At 44.0% G+C, this 23,365-nt stretch overlaps 1 protein-coding gene across 3 annotated transcripts; it reads left to right on the top strand.

Annotated features, from left to right (window-relative positions):
* Nucleotides 1–420: 420 nt before the first annotated feature.
* Nucleotides 421–23,046, top strand: LOC144794901 (hemagglutinin/amebocyte aggregation factor-like). Of its 3 annotated transcripts, none has more exons than XM_078668197.1 (5): nucleotides 421–588; nucleotides 4,589–4,685; nucleotides 8,436–8,624; nucleotides 9,709–9,861; nucleotides 22,828–23,046. In XM_078668197.1, the coding sequence occupies exons 1-5, from the start codon at nucleotides 537–539 to the stop codon at nucleotides 22,868–22,870; spliced, it is 534 nt and encodes a 177-aa protein (XP_078524323.1). In that variant the 5' UTR covers nucleotides 421–536; the 3' UTR covers nucleotides 22,871–23,046. The 3 variants fall into 3 exon arrangements, with proteins under 3 accessions (XP_078524323.1, XP_078524322.1, XP_078524321.1); XM_078668196.1 differs by having other exon boundaries at nucleotides 4,586–4,685; XM_078668195.1 differs by having other exon boundaries at nucleotides 421–615; nucleotides 4,586–4,685.
* Nucleotides 23,047–23,365: the final 319 nt, after the last annotated feature.

Below are 23,365 nucleotides of genomic sequence, written 5' to 3'. Positions count from 1 at the left end.
GGGCCATTTGTTAATTGGCAATTATTTTGCCTACTGCGCAGGGATAATCTGCAGGAAGTGAGTTGGTGCATTATAAGCTCTATTAATATAACATCAGGACTCCTTACGTCCATAACCAGTTCTCCTGAAGCCCATGTTTACAAAAGCCAAGACTCTGAAGTCCATGTTTCTGATAATCAGGACCCATGAAGTCCATAAATAGTACTCCTGTAGTTAATGTTTCTGAAAGCCAAGGCTCCTAAGTCAATGTTTTTGAAAACCAAGGCTCCTATGTCAATGTCCAATAATTTCCATAGGGCGCTGGTGAGTAAAAAAACTTTGAGAAAGTTTAAAAATACCTATCCATGTCAAACATGACACATACTTCTGAAGAATGGGAGGGGCTCTATGCTTATATAAAGCGTACACTTTAGGAAGCAGAGAATATACAACAAGAAGACGGGGATCGAAGAAGGGAAAAGTCATAGATATATTTTTTTTAAATTGCATATTAAACTGCTCATTTAAAATAAATCTGTGTCACTCTGCCATTCGCCATGAAGGCATTAATCCTTCTTGCATCGATCATAGCTACGATTTTTGCAGAAGGTAAGAACTTCCAGGACGCACCCACAGGTAAAAACTATTTTTTTAATCATTTTTCTTTTAGGCTATTCATTTCTGTGTTTATTTCAGAAGGGTCAACCGTCATTTCCTTCCATGTGAACAAAACTTCATAGCGAAAAAAGGCTACATACCATACAGTTCTAGACTGAAACGATTATAATCTATTTTTTCTTGTCCAAATGGCAAATAAAAACATTAAGGGTCATCCACGTCCATTGTAGACAAAGAAAACATTAAGGGGTCTATTATAATGTCGGGGGGATTGCCACCGCCGGTATGGCAGTGACGATCCGCCATTAATTATCTCCCGCCCACCTCCATTTCCCCCGCCATATTATGATGCCGAAGTGGGTACCGCGGCGGATGGGAAGACCGTCTGCCGCTTTTCCGCCCAGTCGACGGGTTGACCGGGTGGAAAAGGGTTGAATTTGGTGGCGGTGTCTGCTAGACACCGCCATCCATATTATAATGTATGCGGGAAGCAGCCTTTTTGTGGTGGCGTTGCTGCCATGGAAAGGCATGTGGTTTTCCCAGCTGTGGGTCCGTTGTGGGCCCCCAGGATGTTGGTGAGGTGGAGGGCCCATGAAAGGTACCTATGGTACCCCCCTGCATTTGCATGCACGACGTGGCAGTTACCGCGCGGTACCTGCCACGTTGTGCATGCCCCACAATGATGTGGATGGGGTATGCCACCGTGGGGGTGGCATCCTAATTGCCGGTGCGGGACTGGCACACCAATGGCAGCCGGTCCCAGCACCGCTAGGGTGGCGGGCGGACGCAAGTCCGCTCGCCATCCTAATAGGCCCCTAAGTATTAACCTTAGATAGGCAGTTACTGATTAAAGTGTGTCTGTGCTATCTGCCAGTAGATTTATGACATGTTATTTCATTCCTAATCATAAACAGATTACAAAATAAAATTGAATTTTACCTTTTATTTTTCGGGACCGACTTTAATTAACGTGCCTTAGATACATAGCAAATATTTTTATCCCACTCATAAACAGAGTCAGGGCATTTTTGACCATGCAGGTACCAAGTAGTGAATATTTAGACTTTTAGACTTTATTTTTCCTACTGCACATCAAGATAAAGTGTTTTAATCTATAACATTTGACTCTCAGTTTACAGTGTCACAACGGGAAAGTTCAAGTTCTTCCTTATCTTAATTTTTCCAGGAACCTGTAGGCAGCTTGTGCAAAACATACATTCTGTGATGTGTGTACCCCCTATGAAGTCCAGGTAGGAACCTCCCTGAAAACCACTGATAAACCAAGATACAGCGCCCCACTTTTAGGGTGAGGGACTTGGGTGAATCTTGTCCTGAAATCAGTAGTGTGGCATGCAGTTTTCTTGCAGTGCCAGAAATGAATTCCTGCTGCGGAATAATAATGCTCCTGGGCCCTGTGCATACCATGAGCCCTGCTTCAGAACTGTGAAGTAAACTTATTTTTTCCAGCAGCGTTTAGGAATTGTGGGGGTGCAAAGGAGACAGTCTGTCAATATTTGCGGACTGGCGGACTGAAGCGTGTTTACCCCAAATATGGTAATTTTCCGGCAGTATCTGATTAGAATTCATGCTTCAGAAATTCAGAGCTGCCTGCGCCAGCTGCCTAGCGAGTCGTTAATATTCCTCAGAGGTAGGGAGACTCAGTCCATTGCTAGTTCAGATGGCCACGGGCAGCCTCTTGACCCTTTCGCTAGCTCTGATGGCCATTCGCAGTCGATTGCGCCTCTCACTAGCTTTGATAGCCACATGTGCCGATTGAGCCTCTCGTTATTTCTGATGGTCATACGCAGCCGATTGAGTCTCTCGCTAGCTCTGATGGTTACACATAGCTGATTGAGCCTCTTGCTAGCTTTGATGGCCACACGTGCCAATTGAGCCTCTTGCTAGCTCTGATGGTCACACGTGCCAATTGAGCTTCTTGCTAGCTCTGATGGCCACACATAGCCAATTGAGCCTCTCGCTAGCTCTGATGGCCACACGCCGCCTATTGACCCTCTTGCTAGCTCGGTTGGACACACAGCCCATTGAGCCTCTCGCTAGCTCTGATGGCCACACGTAGTCGATTGAGCCTCTTGCAAGGTCTAATGGCCATGTGCAGCCTCTTGAGCCTCTTGCTAGCTCTGATGGCCATACATAGCCGATTGAGTCTCTTGCTAGCTCTGATGGCCAACATAGTTGATTAAACCTCTTGCTAGTTCTGATGGCCACACGTAGTTGATTGAGCCTCTTACAAGCTCTCATGGCCACACGCAGCCTGATGGTCATGTGCAGCCTATTGAGCCTCTCGCTAGCTCTGAGGGCCTTACATAGCCGATTGAGCCTCTTGCAAGCTCTGATGGCCACATGTGCCGATTGAGCCTCTTGCTAGCTCTGATGGCCACACGTGCCAATTGAGCCTCTTGCTATCTCGGATGGCCACACATGCCAATTGAGACTCTTGCTAGCTCTGATGGCCACACATAGCCGATTGAGCCTCTCACTAGCTCTGAAGGCCACATGCAGCCTATTAAGCCTCTCGCTAGCTCTGATGGCAACACACAGTCTATTGAGCCTCTCGCTAGCTCTGCTGGTCACACGCAGCCTATTGAGCCTCTTGCTAGCTCTGATGGTCATGCGCAGCCTATTGTTATGTTATGTTATGTTATTATTAGTTGTACCGCGCACAGCTGCCCCAGCGAAGGGGCGTCCTGACGCTTTGCCAAGGTAAACACAACACCACATAAGAAACTCCGAGAGAAAAAAAAACAAAAAAAAACAGCAGAGGAATTTAAGCAAACAGAAGAGTTTTGACGGCCCGTCTATTGACTATTGACCCTCTTGCTAGCTCTGTTGGCCACACACAGCCGATTGAGACTCTTGCTAGCTCTGATGGCCACACATGCCAATTGAGACTCTTGCTAGCTCTGATGGCCACACATAGCCGATTGAGCCTCCCGCTAGCTCTGATGGCCACATGCAGCCTATTAAGCCTCTCACTAGCTCTGCTGGTCACACGCAGCCTATTGAGCCTCTTGCAAGCTCTGATGGTCATGCGCAGCCTATTGACCCTCTTGCTAGCTCTGTTGGCCACACACAGCTGATTGAGTCTCTCGCTAGCTGTGATGGCCACACGTAGCCGATTGAGCCTCTTGCAAGCTCTGATGGCCATGTGCAGCCTATTGAGCCTCTGGCAAGCTCGGATGGTCACACATAGCCGATTGAGTCTCTGGCTAGCTCTGATTGCCACACGTAGTTGATTGAGCCTCTTACAAGCTCTGATGGCCACACACAGTCTATTGAGCCTCTTGCTAACTCTGATGGTCATGTGCAGCCTATTGAACCTCTCACTAGCTCTGAGGGCCTTACATAGCCGATTGAGCCTCTCGTTAACTCTGATGGGCACACTCAGCCTGTTGAGCCTTTCTTGAACTAGGAGTCAGCAAAGACCAAGGAGGTCAGTGCGGGTCCTAAGATCAGACTTCCTGGATTGTTTTGGGAACAATGCAGCTGTTTTGGGTTAAATATAGACACAGGCAGTGAGTTGCTGAAGGTAAAGTGAAACAAATATGACACTGAAGAGGCTGAGGGGTTCCACACATAATGTTATAGGCCAGTGAACATATTTAGGGGAGCAGGGAGAGGAGGAGAGGTTGTATACTTAATGTTAAAGGGTAGTGAAATGAATAAAGGGATTAGAGAGAGGAGGAAATGTTGCATACATAATATAATAAATACTGTGCTCACTGGCAAGGTATAGGAATAGCCTGTAGAAATAGTTTACTACGACGCACATCCCATTGACGACAGCCTCTTAATATCTCAAAATGGAATCCCCTCAAGCATATCAGTGCTGCCTCGTTCGCAGGGTGTGTGGGGGCACAAGGCTGGTGCATAAAAATGGGCAGGGAACATAGCTACCTGCAACATCAACAAAAACAACTGCTACTTTCCTTGGCCCAAAGCCTAGTAACGCTCTTCTCATTGTATCTAGAAGAGAGCGGAGAAATTCTGAGTCCGCGATGGGTAAACGAATACGACAAGCAACTGATTTTCACCTGCCCGGTTCAGGAATCAATTGACACAGTAATCAGGTACCATTAATGTATCACTATGTGTTCATTATGAATATAATTATTGACATTGCTGTAATGTGTACGGCTGTATACAGGCATTCTGTGTAATTCCTCCCATTATTGTTGACCCTCGCCCCTATTTCTAGCATCTTTCCCACCATGTTCCACAAGTCTTCTGCTCTCCCTCATCTCAAGGAACACAGGCCTAGATTTACTCATTTCTCATGCACCCAAATTTCCTGTGCTGTGTTGTGCAAAGCAGAATACACAGTGCTGAGCCATATGTACTAAGATTGACCTGCTGCTGCTGTCTGTCCCTGCAAGCCTGCATTGGCGCTCTAACTAGGCTGCCTTGCATGGCTACAGCATTGCACCATGGTGCAGAAGCAAGATTACACTGTCGAGCATGGGATATCTGCAGAAGAAAACCCCCCACTACAAATTCCTATCTCTAGACAAGTTCAAAAGCACAAATGCAATGTGTTGGTTTTTGGAGAAATAAACACATTTCCCTTTGTTAATACTTACTTTAAGTATGCATTAGTTTTTGACTCAAAAAAGTATCTTGCATCACGTTGCATTGGTGCAAGTCAAGATCAAACAATAGATTTCCCATCACCAGCGTATCTGTTGTACTGACTCAAAGTCACTCCTTTCACTTGTAAACCATGAGTTTGAACCCTTAGCTATGGGCACCTGGAAGATCTTAAGTTAACATTGTGTTTTGTTATTTTCAAGACACACTGGGCTTTGCTTTTTCAACCTCTGTGTTCATTTTGAGGAACATCACAGTATCACATCCCTTTTTGCCTCTGAACACCTGACACATCTGTGTGCCACACATATAATGGAGGAACATGCACAGTTGTCAGAAACACCAATTATAAGGTTTCTGCCACTAGGATGGGTTGATTAATCATTTGTCCTGGGACTGATGAAAGCACCACTCTGCTAGAGATACAGTGGAGATGACCTCCCCAGTGCCACCCCCATAGGAAGAAACAGACATGTGTGCCACTTCATCAGGGATGAAGAATCTCCAGCATCACAAGATCCAAGCAAAGAGGAAGCTGTAGCACTGTCATTGCCTGTCCCTCCACAGTGTAAGTACTGAACTTGATCCCACACCATGACCATGAGGAGGCACAAAGGAGGATGGGACTACAGTGAGGAGATGAGTAGGAGGTCAAGGATTTTCCACAACTTACATCAACATAAATCACCCAGAGTCTGCAGTAATTTCAATTACCTGCACATTTGAGGAAGGAATTCCCAGGCCCTTGCAGGGAAGAATGAGAACTCATCCCATTTTTCGCGTGAACCTTTCCCTACCTAGGTCACTCTAATATTGAAGCATCAGATTTTTGCTCATCATGTATTTCTACCTTCCCAGGAGATCTACATTAGAAGGAATTGGCTTTTTGCAGCAGAACCTTAGAGCACAAATGACAGACCATGGCAAGGGTATGTTCAAAGCCACACCAGATGAGTTGCCATCTTGTGCCAGCTGGAGAATCAGAGAAATCCTAACCTTAATCATTATCCTCAGGAGGGGAGGCAATATACCATCATGGACCAGATGACTCATCCTCACACAAAAAAACAGATTGATGTACTAATGCAACATCAGGATTATCAGCAAGAGTATGAACACGGTGCACTTAACTTTGAAGCAGAGAATCAGCCTTGGGGGAGCCATTGCCTCGAGCTACCTCTCCCTGATCCTTTCCAGACCAGTATAAGTACAGACTCTGTGACAATTTCAAGGTTAGCGACTTGATTAGGCATGGAAACAGCAATGAGCAGCAAACATGCAAGTTGGCAGGCAGTACTCTGGAGTTCATGGTTGCCAGTTGACAGAAAGTGAATGTAAGGACAGTTTTTTGATGCCATTTGTGTGGGCGGTGCATAAAAGCAATGCCGGAGGATGGCAAGGGAGAGTCTGGGGGACAAGAGGCCATAGAATACCCTTGTTGGATGTTGAATGAGGTTGGCCAGGACCAAGAATTCTCGGTACACGACCAGTGCATCAAAAACAGGTGCTCACAGATGGGAGTGTAGTCATAATGAAATCAACAGATGAACTCCAGAAAGCTGAAGAAATCAAGAGAAGGATGTAACCCAGGAGGAAAACCTGAAAGGATTAATTAATTCTGAAGAACCCTGAAGCCTGCATGAGGTATCTGGTGACACTGTGCACCCCTGATGACAGCATTTTATTCAATCTGGATTTCCAAGTGCCTACCCCTATTCGTGAGTCTAAAGTATTCCATCACCCCTTTCCAGGAAGACTTCTTGATCACAGTGCTGACACCATCTCTTTCATTTTCTCTTCACTCTTTTGCTGTGATGCACCTATGAATTTTGAGAGTTTTGTATCGGTTTTCCTAGACCAAATTTGCTAATCATGTTTGGCCCCATTACTCATAGTGGTATGTGGAAAAAACATGAATCTTGGGGCATAGCCTAATCAAAGATGGCACTGGACGATTAGGCTGAGCACACTACCCTGGTTGCCTAAATGAAAGCTTTTTGAAGGCCCCTAGAGAAGATCCCGGCGTGAATGCACATCTGCTGACAGGGCAGGAGATGCATAGTGGACACAGCTGAGACAGCAGTGGTGCTCATCTTCAACAGGGTTATGGAGCATAAACACCATGAGAGAGGCGTGTTGCGACCTCAACTCAATGGCAGGGCACAGCACAAAGTGAGCACAGACAGGTATCAGGATTGGCAAGTAGGTTCTACAGAATCAAAAGGAGCCAACAAAAATTCCACTCATCCTGCCATTGAAAGAGAAGCAATAAACCTGGCAACAAGGTGCTAGTTCCCACCCAGAATTAAGTGAGGCACACTGAAAGGAAGAGACCTGGGGCCATATTATTAAGAACGGCGATAACATTATCACCGCTTTAGCGGAACAAAACTGCTGCTAAAGCGGTAATAAGGGACTTGATAATATGCCCTTGTAAATTCCTGTAGAAGCCCAGGTTCACACTAGAACCTGGGCTTCTATGGGACTTCACAAGGGCATATTATCAAGCCCCTTATCGCCGCTTTAGTGGCAGTTTTCTGCCGCTAAAGCAGCGATAATGTTATCGCCATTCTTGATAATATGACCCCTGGTCCTTAGAGGCGAAGGGCGGCGGAGTGGCTTATAGAAGACCCACAATTGACAATTTAATCTTTTCTACACATTCAGCAGCAGCTAGGCCCGGACAGAGGATATAAAAGTGAGCCCATTGGTGATGTGTTGACAAGGGAGTATGAACCTGTGGAGAATCCCCTTAGTGGTGAGCTGTTAAGTACCAAACATTCCTAGCATCTAAAAGATACACCAACTCATGTCATCATTAGAGCACAAAGAACAGGAGACTTTGTGTCATGGATGTAGCTGCGAATGTGTAGGGTACTATGCAGGAGCTGTCCAAGGGAAAGTGTCCCACAAAGTGGATCATAAAAGTAGTGAGAGGGATTGAAGAGAGTCCAACCACCTCATTCTTATGTTACCATGCATAACTGCACACATGAACTGGTGCATTGGGGGCATTATGATGCAAGTGTGTTTATTGTTGTAAACACTCCTACATTTTGAACTTAAATATTTGTTCTCTCTAATGAGCACCACCTCAATAGAAAACCTTGTACAGTACAGTCACAGAATAGTAGTGATTTATAAATGTTTCATTCTCATATCATAGTTGCATGTTATTAGTAGCTTCTGTCAAGGAGGAGCTGAAATTCACCAAGGTTAAATTTTCTTTATAGTGATCATCACGGTATGCATAAGGACCGCGTGTGGGATTACACCTGCAAGAAAACGTTCAGTGCAACACCATCATGTCAATGGAGTCCCTATGTTAACGAGTTTGATAAGGAGCTCACCTACTCATGTCCTTTTGGATCCGCCGTCAGTGGTTTTGATAGCTATCATGAAAACTGGTATGAGGACAGGAGGTAATGCCACCCAAAGATTAGAAAGCAACTGCTGGCAGGCAACCTAGCTATGATAAGAAATGTTGCATCAAACCACATCCACCAATCTTCTGCCACATGAAACCTCTTCACAATGACAGCCTCTGTAAAACAAACTGTTCCACAGACCATTACCATTCCAAACCAAGCTTAAAACGACTGCCATGTGAAACTCACTATTCACATACACCTTTAGCACTCAGAATCAAACCATTGCCACCAACTGACAGATAAGGGCCCACACTAATCACAGGCACACTAAACTTCTCTAAAAGCATTACCACAACAAACAAGTGTATTCCTACTAATCCACAGCCACATAAAACACAACTATCCTCTGTGACACAGCACTACACAAAACCCCATCTTTGCTTGCCTGCCCAGGCTCATCTATTCCCACTGTCCCATTGCAGGGAACCTTCCCACAATGATGACAGATTCCTCGCTAAACCTAGACCAACCAATCTAGTAGATGGGTTGATGATAATGAAAGAAATGAAAACAAAAATAAGTATGATGGTTGTCGGGTAATCTTGCATTTCTACCCCATTTTCTCTCAAAATTACCTCTATTGATATTAAGTTTCCAAAACAAATCTTTGTCTATATCTCCAACAATATCTCTAATGTATTATTTAGTCCCAATCATTCCTCACAAAATGAGATGAGTCAATTGCTTGGCTGCACTCCAATCGCTTCTGATATCATTCACTAACTGTATCACTTAGGGCCTGATTTAGATTTCACCGGACGTGTTACTCCTTTACAATGGTGATGGATATCTCGTCTTACCAAATTTATTTCCCATATGATATTAAGGGATTTATATTTCAGCAAACCGGATATCCGTCGTAGTTGTGACAGAGTAGCATATCCGCCGAAATCTAAATCAGGCCCTTAATCTATTGTTAATTAACCTGCTTAGCTCTGGCTCACTTTTTTCTTAATGCTACTTTTAAGTGTCCTCCGCTACGTCTTCTCGCCCTTATCATGACCCCTTGCCAAGCGTTAACATTCCCTTATAATTCCCTGTCACAGTTCACATCTTTTGCCACATTGTTTCCTAGGTGGAAGATTTACTGCTGCTCTCAGAACTCCAACATAGACCTTGATTGCCAGTGGACTGATTATGTCAATGACTTTGCTGCATATATGAGATGGCAAGTGCCCACTGGAAGATACATTGTGGGAGTCTCTAGTTACCACGAAAACCACAAAGAGTAAGTCCTCGCTTAATCAGATTCAGCATTTTGTTGTTGCTGTTGTTGCGACCATAACTTTTTTTGTCTGCAGATTCGCTGGTGATATAAGCAAGTTGAATACATTATTTGATCATACCGTTTACACACTCCACAAACCCATTGACCCTGGGACCATACAAGGCCGTTTTAAAATGTTGTATGGACATCTTAGTAAGGAACTCTTTAATTTCATCTAAAGTAACTTGTCCCCTATTATCTGTAATAAGGGTACTGGGAATACCATCCATCATAAATGGAACAGTGACTAATGAAAAAGGTTCGTCAGTGCTGTCCTCCTCCCCATCTCCCTCTTTCATGGTAGTCTGGAATGGCAGTCAACAAGTACATTATTGTTACCTGGCACATGTTTGATTTTAAAATTGTATCTGTCTACACCGACGACCCATTTGACTATGCGATGGGTAGCATGGTCTTTTCCTTTAGAGATGAAGACAAATGTGAGGAGTTTGTGATCAGTGCATAACTTGAAGGGCAATCCTCACAGGAAAAATCCAAAATGTGGTAGGGCCCAATAACAAACCAAAGTCTCTCTTTTTATGATGGAATGTACATTCCGAATCTTTCAGAGCCTGGGAAGCGAAGGCTACAATCTTTTCATTTCCATTCACTACTTGAAAAAGAGTGGGCACAATTCCTTTTCCACTGGCATCGGTAGTCAGAACTGTTTTATGCTTTGAATCAACATTTCCTAAAGACTGTGCTTCCAGGATGGCTTGCTTAGCTAAGACAAATGATTTCTGCCAATTTTTATCCTAATTAAAATGAATTCCTTTCTTAAGGTAAATTTTGCATAGGTGTAGTGTGGTCTGCAACATGTTTTACAAACATCGCCGTGTATCTGACTAAGCCCAGGAAGGACTTCTGTTCCTCCTTGGGCGTGGGTGGTGGTGCTTCCTTGACTGCTACCACAAGATCAGTCCTTAGTTTAACACCATCTTTGGAGATGGTGTGACCCAAATATTCCACGGAACCCACACCTATCTGACAGTTCCCATATCTGATTGTTAAACCTGATTCTTTAAAAGCGGCCACTGAGTTCCTCATGGAATTATTGTGTTCTTCCTCTTAACATTCTCCTTCTCTTTGTCCTATTTCCTCTCCATGCTTTTTGCTATATCAATAGCCTCTTCCAAATTGGGATTGCTGGCCAATAACTTATCTCGGGTCCTGGGACAGGTGGTGCATCTGACAAATTGATCCCTAATCAATGACTCACACAAACTTCCAAAGTGTGGGACATACCTCCTGAATGTTCAATAAAGCTTTTCATTTTCTCATTTTTCCTTTGTACCTAGGAAAAGAATTTGTGTCTTTCCAGCACCTCATTAACTTTTTGATCAAAATGCTCTTTAAATTTGTGACAGGTCAATTGATAACATATTTATTTGTGCTTCTGATCTCTTCCTCATTTTCATCTAATTTGGGATCCATTGAGCTCTCAAACATCTATCTCCTGTGAATTCCTAAATCGTGCAAAAGGATATGTTGTTTCTTAGTGGGAAAATACACCCCTACCACCCATTCGCTATCAAGTAGGATTCAAATCATTTCAGCCACTACTTCCAAGGTAGAACCCGGTATCCTACTTCGTTCATCAAGGGTAGAGGTTGGATCATGCTTGCTGCTTCCATCATGAAAAATAGAGAGCAATGTGGAACAGGAAACTGCGTTATTTTATATAACCCCTCTGAAACACAGTCAGGGCAGAGACTAGTCCTACTTGTGGTCCTCCCTTGTTTTTATGGTATTACAGTTTGTTTTTCTTTAGGAGAAAAAACTCACTAAGTTCACTGGTTGATTGACAACTCGGTCATCCCTTCTAAACGCAGTTATTAAAGAGATTTTATTGAGTTGTATTGTAAATACAGTGTTGAGCCTATACAAGCAGTCATAGTACATTCATGTTCTTTTTTTAAGCAGAGTATATCATACAGTGTTATTCTGCATATTATGCAACAGGGAATGTGCGTTCATGAGCTTATTACAGGCATCCTTTCTGCTATTGGTAAGAAGAACTGCTAGAGGACTATCTTTGAACGTGCCCGACGGACCCACATTTGATGTTATAGCTCTCTGTTACTGTATACCCTTATCAGTCAAACAACCCCTTCCATCCTTGGAACTAACTAACAGGGCAGCCTCTTTACTAACCAGTTGAGTAAGGGACCACAGGTAGGCCCTTGCCTGTCTCTGGCGTCTAGTTCACACATTATGTAAGCATCCACTTATTGGAATGTTGTAAGGTGGTCAGGTACATTAAATAAGCCTTGCCTTTATCTTCACCTTTCCATCTTGGTTACTCCTCTCCGCTATGTGTATGTCACAGGATGTGGCTAATTCACGGGCTTTGCTGTGTGTGTAGAGTCTGCCTGCTTGTGGGGTTTCTCCTTGTCCAGAGCTTTGAAGGATTCCAGTAATGCATCCCAGGACATGGCAATAGGTACTTTGCGTAACCCTCGCTTTTTTCCCTTTGTATCGCTCCACTTTCAGCCAGGCCCTAGTGTTCTAGGGCCTCCCTCCAAGCAGTCAAGTTTGGCGGTCTTGCTGATTTCCATCAGCATGCGATGAGACATTTCGCTAATATGAGCGCTAGATCTGCAAACCTCGCCTGTACTTTGTACCCCTTAGGGCATAGGTATGCTCCTAGTAGAAAGCTCCCTGCTGTAGTCCATGTGAGTCCACCGGGAGACAGCGTTTACAATGCTGTCAGTACCACGTGCATTGGTAACAACGCAGTCATTACATCGTCCAAGTTGTTCCCACGCATGGCATTACATTGCAAGTCATTTCAACGTATTGCGCTAAATGACGTGCAACACCAGGGAATGTGTTGGATTTTAAGTCCAACACACTCCCTGCTGTTGCGCTAACTAGAGTAGGAATAGTAATTTATACTATTCTTATGTCCAGCATGCCATCTAGTGCAAGTCGTAGAAACGACTTGCGTTGTAATGCCATCCATGGTAACAATGCGGACTTTGTAACGTCAGTGTTGTTACCGACCGCGATGTAATATGTGGCGTTGTAACGTTACATATTCGAGTCCACCCACCACCTCACGTAGCAAGTGTGCTATTTGTGCCAGTATAAAGAAAATGCGGGGCTAGACCATATCATATGGATGAAGTCGGCATCTTGTTCCACGCATCTAGGGCTGATTGCCGCCACTTCAGGGAACATCACATGCAGTCAGTGCGGCATAGGGTACGCTTTCTGGGTAATCATGTTTTGTATAAATTTAAAACGTGAATTGCGGGAGACTACCTCGCGGTGGGCAAGAATTGACACCCAGTCTACATCTGTGAGGACTTCCCCTGTATCGGCATCCCACTTTGCTGGCAGCATGCTTAGGGGTGAGTATATGTACACCCGTATGCCCGTGTATAGCCACTTTGTCAGGTGTCCTCCTATTCCCATCGAGTTTAGCAAGTGTACTAATTTATGCATGGGTGGTTCTAGTTCCTCAGGAGCCCACTCACGCCTGACATGTCGTGTTATGCTGGCATGTAATAGAAATAATGCATCAGTGAGACCGTGTTTATGAATGAAATCGGCATGACTCAGAAGAGAACCCTCACTAAATGTTGCTCCAAGAGTAGTCACTCCAACTCTTTCCCATTTAGTAAGCCTGTGCTGTGTTATTACACCTTCAGGGGTAGAGAGTCCCAACATCGGAATATTAGGCGCATCGGATAATGTAGGTGCTGTATATTTTAATGCATGTTTCCAGTAATACAGTGCCACCTTTAGCAATGGTGGGATTGCAGCTGGAGTGTACCTTCTGGGGCACAATTGGGTGTGTAGTGCACCTCGCGCAATTATCGCAGATGTGAATGCAATTTCCTATAAATTGCGCCCTGCTAACCAGTGGGCAAGCCATTGTAAATGACTCACCATACAATAGGCCCTGAAATCAGGGCCCCCCAAACCAACCGAGTATGCTGCCAGTTGGAGCTTTATTAAGCTGACTCGGCACCTCCCTGCACCCCATGTTAGTTGAAGTAGTATGGAATTCAAGAGTTTAAAAAATGTGGGGGGGATCATTAATGGGAGAGTATTCAAATAATAGAGAACCCTTTGTAGCATGACCATTTTTGCTATAGCCAGGCGTCCTGCTACTGACTAAGGGATTGATACCAGGGATCGCAGGAAAGCAATCACTTTCTGTACATTCCCATCAAGGGTGTCTTGCTGTGTTCTGTATATCCGCACCCCGAGGTATTTGATAGTATCTGAGGCAAACTCCTCTCCTCCAAAGTGGACTGCACTGGGTGGAGTGCTTTCCTGAAAGGGGAAGGCGAGGGATTTATTAAAATTGATGGCTAGGCCAGAAAGCTTGTGGAACTGGGTGAAGATTTGGGCGACAGTATGGAACCCGCATTGCAGATCTCTAACGTATAGTGTAATATTGTCGGCGTACAGGGAAAGGGCATGTGTTGTCTGCCCAATTGGTATACGCCACTCCCCTGCATCATCACATAGGTTTCGCTGACAATGGGCATCCCTGTTGTGTACCCCTTTAAGGGATGTGCTTCAGCCAGGTACAAACCCACATTGGTCAATGTGTATCAGTTTTGTTAGGAGAGGGAGAAGGTTGCCTGTTAGGACCTCACTCAGTATCTTGTATTCGGCATTTAAAAGGGATTGACTGACTGACTGAAATTATTTATAAAGCGCGCTCATCCCCTTTTGTATCGCTTTGTTCGCCCAAAGTGTGGCAGGGTATGCTCAGACGTGAGTCCTTTGCTCACTTGGCCACTGGATTCAAGATAGCCTGGCTGATGAGGATTATGAATCCGAAACCGGTCCCGGGATGTTTGTTTCCGGTCCAGGGAAGACATGGCTTGGCAGTTCGGGCTGGACTGTTCCCATGAGGCACAAGGTCAGACTGATTTGCATATGGCCATGTCTGAACTGGGGTAGCTGAGGGGGCTAAAGAATGGTGATGGATTAAACCCAGATCAGTTGACTAGGGGGGCGATAGCCAGTAGGTATATATAGTTAGGATTTTTTTCCTATGGGATTTTTGAAAATTCTATGTCGAATAACTTTGGCGTTTGAGGACAGAATTGGCTGAAATTTTCAGGAAAATTGAACATTTTGTTTCTGAGCAGCCCCTGAAAATTTGGGGGGGTTTCGTCAAGGGGGGGCCAAGAAAAAAGGGGGGTCCCAAAACGTGTTTTTCCCATGCAATTTTCCATAGGGCGGTTGGCCTCACTTTTAGCCTGAACGGCTGAATGGATTTACACCAAACTTGGCAAAATTGTAGGGACTGGTAGCCCGATGTGCCTTTGCTATGTCTCAAGATATAGGCTCCAGTGGTTTTTACGAAAATTAACTTTGAAAAATATATATTGGGCTACATTGGGCTATATATATGTTGGAGCCCAAATGTAGCCCAATGTAGCCCAATGTAGCCCAATGTAGCCCAAAGATGGCCACCAGAGACAAAAAAAACAAATGTAGCCCAAATATCAGCCAGATGTAGCCCAACTATAGCCCAATGACAGAATGTCCCAGAGTGTTCTAAAGAACAACTAGAGTGCTAACAGTCCTACTTATTACAAAGGTATGGCACACCTGAAGCCATCTTGATTGGAATAAAGTGGTAACTCTTAAAACATTTAATTTAAAAAGGAACAAAATGAGGGGGTTCATTTTGCCATAGAAAGTATGATTAGCGAATATATGACGAAATCCCGCATACCATCAGTCCGCAAAAAAAATCCCGCATGTACTATTAGGCCGCAAATTAAAATAACGAAAACTTTTAGAACGAATATGCCTTTAGCATACACTAAACAACTAAACTACCCTAAACCCTAAAACACTACCCCAAGCATGACCCTACACTACACAAACAGTACAACACTACCCTAAACCCTAAAACACTACCCCCAGCATGACCCTACACTACACAAACACTACAATACTACCCAAAACCCTAAAACACTACACCCCAGCATGACCCTACACTACGCAAACACTACAACACTACCCTAAACCCTAAAACACTACCCCCAGCATGACCCTACACTACGCAAACACTACAACACTACCCTAAACCCTAAAACACTACCCCCAGCATGACCCTACACTACGCAAACACTACAACACTACCCTAAACCCTAAAACACTACCCCCAGCATGACCCTACACTACACAAACACTACAACACTACCCTAAACCCTAAAACACTACCCCCAGCATGACCCTACACTACGCAAACACTACAACACTACCCAAAACCCTAAAACACTACCCCCAGCATGACCCTACACTACGCAAACACTACAACACTACCCAAAACCCTAAAACACTACCCCCCAGCATGACCCTACACTACGCAAACACTACAACACTACCCAAAACCCTAAAACACTACCCCCAGCATGACCCTACACTACGCAAACACTACAACACTACCCAAAACCCTAAAACACTACCCCCAGCATGACCCTACACTACGCAAACACTACAACACTACCCAAAACCCTAAAACACTACACCCCAGCATGACCCTACACTACGCAAACACTACAACACTACCCAAAACCCTAAAACACTACACCCCAGCATGACCCTACACTACGCAAACACTACAACACTACCCAAAACCCTAAAACACTACCCCCAGCATGACCCTACACTACGCAAACTACCCTAAACCCTAAAATACTACACCCCAGCATGACCCTACACTACGCAAACACTACAACACTACCCAAAACCCTAAAACACTACCCCCAGCATGACCCTACACTACGCAAACACTACAACACTATCCTAAACCCTAAAACACTATGCCCAGCATGACCCTACACTACGCAAACACTACAACACTACCCTAAACCCTAAAACACTAGCCCCAGCATGACCCTACACTATGCAAACACTACAACACAACCCTAAACCCTAAAACACTACCCCCAGCATGACCCTACACTACGCAAACACTACAACACTACCCTAAACCCTAAAACACTACCCCCAGCATGACCCTACACTACGCAAACACTACAACACTACCCAAAACCCTAAAACACTACACCCCAGCATGACCCTACACTAAACAACCACCACAACTCTACACTACACTAACACAACACTACACTACACAACACTACACTACACTACACAATCACTAACCCAGGAAAAAATTAACACAAACCCACTTACCTCTCTCGTCATCGTGGTTTTCACAACGCAAATGCATTTACCATACATGCCTTTAAAACGTAATTCTTTGTAAAGGCATGCGCGATAAATGCACATGCGTTTTGAAAAAATGCGGGATAATGGTATGCGAGGTCAATGACCTTGCGGGATAATGGTATGCGGACTGAAAGTCTGCGGGATAAAAAATGCGGGAAAATGGCTGCAAACCATGATTAGCAGCAGACTTCCCTGGTGAGCACTAGCTTTACTACAGTGATCTAATGAGCAACTAGAGTGCTAACATTCAGAATTTATGGCAAATGTGTGACACATCTGAATGCCTTCTTGATAGAACCAAAGTAAACAAGCATTGAAAATGCAATAGATCTCGCCCTCGTTTAAGTTAAAGCCATTCTGTTTGTAATGAGGTGGCTTTTTAGCTTTGCTTTTATTAGTGTTTTTAAAACTTTCATGTAAATAACATGCATATGTATGCATATATGTATATGTGTGCATGCATTTATATTTATATAGATATGCAGATTATATATGTTTATATATGTATATTACCTACTGGCGATAGCCAGTGGGTATATATAGTTAGGATTTTTTCTCTATGGGATTTCTGAAAATTCTATGTCTAATAACTTTGGCGTTTGTGGACGGAATTAGCTGAAATTTTCAGGAAAATGGCACATTTTGTTTCTGAGCAGCCCCTGAAAATTTGGGGGGGCTTCGTCAAGGCGGGGCCGAGAAAAAAGGGGGGTCCCAAAACGCGTTTTTCCCATTCATTTTTCCATAGGGCGGTTGGACTCACTTTTAGCTCGAACAGCTGAATAGATTTACATGAAACTTGGCAAAATTGTAGATATGGTTTGCCCGACGTGCCTTTGCTATGTCTCAATATATGTGCTCCAGTGGATTTTGAGAAATTAACGTTTAAAAAAATATATATATCTGTGACAGCGCTCCGGTTAGCGCCCCGGTTCGCGTACCTGACGCGTAACGGAACTTCGCGAAGCGAAGCTGATTGGCTCTCTGGTGTCTGTCAACATTCTAAACAGTCCGGAGCGGCCGCCATCTTGTCTCTCGGTACGATCGAGAGACAAGATGTGGTGAAAAACGAAGGGGGAAATGAAGGAAAGGGTGCAAGGTAGACCACTCCTGACCCCCTAGGATTGATGAGGGGGATATTAAAGTGCCCCGCGGGGCAAAAAATAAAAATTTTTTTTTTTGCGATTTTACGCCGTAGAGGCGCATCCCGGTACGCGAACCGGGCAGCTCACCGGGCAGCTCACCGGGCAGCTAACCGGGCAACTAACCGGCAGCGTAGCTGTCAACATTGTAAACAGTCCGGAGCGGCCGCCATCTTGTCTCTCGGTAGGTTCGAGAGACAAGATGTGGTGAAAAAAGAAGGGGGAAATGAAGGAAAGGGGGCAAGGTAAACCCCTCCTGACCCCCTAGGATTGATGAGGGGGATATTAAAGTCCCCCGCGATTTTTCGCGGTAGAGGCGCTTCCCGGTACGCGAACCGGGCAGCTAACCGGCAGCAAAACGGGAGTCCGCCATCTTGTGTTTTTGGAGCGTCCGGTTCGCGTACCGGGTAGCGTCCCGGTAAGCGTAACAAGGGGAAAACCAAGAGAAACAGTAAAAAAAAATTAAGGGAATAGATTTCCAGCAAACTTGGCAAAATTGTAGGGACTGTTTGTTTGATGTGCCTTTGCAAGGCCTCAAGATATGTGCACGTGTGGATTTTGTCTAATTAAGGTTAAAAAAAATATATATATCTGTAAGCGTGCTCCGGCACGCTTACGCTACGGGTTTGGTTTGCGCTGCAGAGCCAATACGTCACGGTTATGCGACGCGTCATGAGGCGTCTCACGTGGCTACGTGATACGTCACGTAATAAAGAATATATTTTACAGCTATAGATATTAGCTTTTAAAAAACCAATGAAATTCACTGAAAAAACCATAGGTTATAGACCATATATAGTTAGGAATTTGCATTTACAAAACCTTGAAAATTCACTGAAAAAACCATAGGTTAGAGACCATATATAGTTAGCTGGACATTTTATTGACATAAAAGCAATGAAATTCCATATATAGTTAGTTGCACTAACTATATATCGCGCACCCGAAATCCACTGCTGATGATGTCACATATTACATCATTCATGACATGGTCAGTGACATCACTGATGACATCACTGATGACATCTCAAATGACATCACTGATGACATCACTGATGACATCTCAAATGACATCACTGATGACATCATGACACACCAATACCAGTTACTACATACGCACTCACTGATTCCTACGTCTACACACACATTCACTCATTCACCCATACAATCACTCATACATACAGTCACTCATTATTACAACACTATCATATGCACTCATACACCTAGTCAGTCCTGTGAAGAATCAATCACACTTCGATTTCCTCATCTATACAGTTAAACACAGAACACCATACTTTTCACACATATACTAACACATACTTACTCTCTTATACAATCACTGATACAAGTACACATTGATATGCACAGAGTCACACACCTCCCAGCCAGCCACACACACACTCAGTCTTCCATACATCCACTCATTCTTCAATATGTAAAACATATTTAAACTTTACAAAAACACACAGACACTAGATGATGTCATCAGTGATGTCATTTGAGATGTCATCAGTGATGTCATCAGTGATGTCATTTGAGATGTCATCAGTGATGTCATCAGTGATGTCACTGACCATGTCATGAATGATGTAATATGTGACATCATCAGCAGTGGATTGCGGGTGCGCGATATATAGTTAGTGCAACTAACTATATATGGAATTTCATTGCTTTTATGTCAATAAAATGTCCAGCTAACTATATATGGTCTCTAACCTATCTTTTTTTCAGTGAATTTTCAAGGTTTTGTAAATGCAAATTCCTAACTATATATGGTCTATAACCTATGGTTTTTTCAGTGAATATATATATATATAGATATATAGATATATATTTTGTTTTTCCTGAAAAAACCATAGGTTTCAGGTACGTTATTGTTAGAAATTAGCATTTAAAAAAACCTTAGAAATTCACTGAAAAACCCATAGGTTTCAGGGACGTTATAGTTAGCTGGACATTTACAAAAACCATAGAAATTCCAGCGTTATAGTTAGTTCAGCTAACTATATCCCGCGCACCCGCGTGCACTGCTCATGCCATCACATATTACATCATTCATGACATGGTCAGTGACATCACTGATGATATCACTGATGACAGCATCCACGTGAAAATCTGATGCACCTCCTCACACTCTAATAGAACCTTTGATACACTTTTCTAAATCATTGACACACCAATACCAGTTGCTACATAGGTACTCACTGATTCCTAGGTCTACACACACATCCACTCATTCATCCATACAATATGTAAAGGGCTGGTTGGGCAGCGCCCATAACAGACAGTAGCAGGAAGCTGCAAACAGGAAGAGTTCCAAAAGTGGATGTCTTCATGCTGAAGACTGCAAAGGGAAAAACAAACTGAGGACAACAACAAAGTGAGGAGAAGAAAGACTGCAGCGAGAGCTTAAGGTCGAGGAAAACAGAGTGAGAAGAAAGACTGCATTGAGAACTTTAAACTAAGGAAAACAATTGAGTGAGGAGAAGAAAGGCTGCGGTGAGAGCTTTACACTGAGGAAAACAACAGAGTGAGGAGAAGAAAGACTGTAATGAGAGCATTAAACTGAGTTTGGTAAAGGGTAGAAGTGGATGAATGGTGCGCGGATGAAGAGTCAGTGGTATTATTTTAAATATATTTTGGGACTGCTGCTCAGTGAAGTAACTTTCGTTGTGAATAAATGTCACTGTTTGGGGGCACAAGTTTACGGGTTCGGTCTTACTCTCAATTGCTCTTTGTGCATTGCACACTGTTGTAATCTGTGGTAGAAAGTAGACACTAGTAGCCATATAAATTCTTAAGTACCTTTATTCCAGTTGTACAGCAGGATGATAAGCGGGTACATCAGCCAAGTAGTCCAGGTAACAGGTGAAAGTAAAGTAGGTTAGCCCAGTAGTCAGCCCTTGGTCCTATTCCACAGCAAACCCCACCAGGAGCAACCTGCCTGCTGCTCAGCCCATCTGTAACTGTCATACCTCACTCTGTTAGACTCCCAACATTCTACGCATCACAGCATTACCAACATTCCACTCCAAACACACACAGTGGCTGAGCAGCAGGTGGACTGGTAAACTGCAAGTTATGAAAGTACTATGCAGGGCATAACACACACCTTTAATATTTCGTTCACCAAGGATCCAGTTTTACACTCTTCTATTTTAGCATTTGTTTTTTAGCGCGCCCGTTTATTGGCTTGTACCCACGTCAGTGCACATATTGCCACTTGTGGAACTCATCCAAACCTTCACTCGTGCACAGTGGCAGATGTTGAGGGGAACAGATTCTGGAGTAAGGACTGGCCTCCTGTTCCCTTATTGTAAATGGGTCTGGGGAAGGGGGGATGGGGCTGGTGGGATATGAAGTGAAAGGCTATTTATCCTTGGGACTTCTTTGAAGGCTGGTAGACTAGGTTGAGTACTCACTCTGATGTAATGCCCTGCGGACATTACTGTTCAAAGATGGATGCCACATTTAAAATAAGTCGCTGCTTCACACTTTTGGAGTTGTACTGGCTAAAAACAAAGTTTCACTAAGCGCTCTCTGCCTGGGTACCAAGCCATCTCTGCTGCAGCAGTGGCATGAAGGGGCCGTTATGAAGTGGCACCTGTGCCGCATGCTGTTGGTGGCCGCATCTGAGCCTGTCCCAGGTGCCATGTTTGGTCTGCTTCAGCGGGCTCCTTCAGAGTTCAGTAGGTAATGTAAAGTCTGGAGAACACACCCCTGGCCAAACAATACACCTGCTAAGGCTACAACTTTCAATGTAGGAAACCTAAAAGCACACAGTGATTGGGTCAAAGTGACCATGCACCAAGGTTTACTGAGCAGTGGGGCAAACCTGAACATGCAAGAGGATTGGGTGATGGTGCGAATCGGAGTATGCAGTCAAATGTTATGAGTGATTGTGTAAATATGGGCACATGTTCAAAATTTCTGTGTGTTGGTGCAAGTGGCTGAAGGTGCGGTGCTGAGCTTGCACTAATGATTTCTAAGAGATGCTGCAAAGTTGAGCATGCCCAAACACTTGGGGATGGTACACATATGACCATGCAGGCAGAGCATTCAAGCGATGCTGCATATGAGCTCACAGGCAAGATTTTGGAACGAGAGCATGCATTCTAAATTAGGGAGTGACGGTGTAAGTTTAACATTCAGTGGTGTACTGAATGATGGAATTTAAACATGCAGTCTGGATTGAATCCTGGTGCACGTTTGAGCATGCGCCAAGGATATAATGTGTGATGGGGTAAGTAAATCTGAAGATGCATAATGAAGGCAGTGCTTAGCATATTGTGGCCAGTCTGGTCACTGACATAATGGTAGTCGTTGTTGACATATGAAGGACCCTGTTGTAAAGCTTACAGGTGCTTAATATTGGAAATTATTGATATTTTTATAACACCCTTTCCAGTGAGGTTTATGATTCCTCCTCCAAAGCATTAATTCCAAGGATCCAAGAGGTGGTAATGTCCTGCAAATAGTTTCATGTTTTTAATCACCTCAGAAATGATAAACCTCAATACAAGATTTTTTCCACTAGACTTCCCTGATCATAAAAATTTTCTTTTTGTAGGGACCGTCGATGGAAATACCAGCACTGTGCCATACGAGCGTGAGCATAAAGGACGCGGCAGGAGAGCGCCTCTGTGATTGGAGCTTCGCCCCTGTGTGCAGACACTACATTTGTGTTTATGTATCAATTAACATTTTCTGATATCATCAATCTGTATCTCTCATTAATGTATGTATTCAACACTAGATTACCACTTCATTAATAAATTATCTAGCAGAGGTTCTTTTGTGGTTAGGTTTCTTTGCGAAGGATGTGCTGACCTTTGACCTGGATCTTTGTCCCTAATCATTAAACTTTTGATTATCCCAAGTCCTGAACAGTGTGGGCTTCAGCTGGTTATAGAAAGGAAGGGGATTTGGTTGACCTCTGCGGAGGGAGGAAGGGTCGAAAACTCACTCAATTCATGGAGGTTGGGTAAAAGAAGACATGATCAGTGGTGGTGGGTGAACCAAGGAAGTCTCCTGCTCAATGCCTGGCTATGCTCAAGGCCTTCTTAGTACCCAGAGCCGAAAACAAGCCGAACCTTCATGTGGCTTCT

The sequence above is a fragment of the Lissotriton helveticus genome, chromosome 1_1, assembly GCF_964261635.1.
Source record: "Lissotriton helveticus chromosome 1_1, aLisHel1.1, whole genome shotgun sequence".
Lineage (NCBI taxonomy): Eukaryota > Metazoa > Chordata > Amphibia > Caudata > Salamandridae > Lissotriton > Lissotriton helveticus.
The sequence above is the reverse complement of the archived record's forward strand: the minus strand, read 5'-3'. Positions and strand labels throughout refer to the sequence as shown.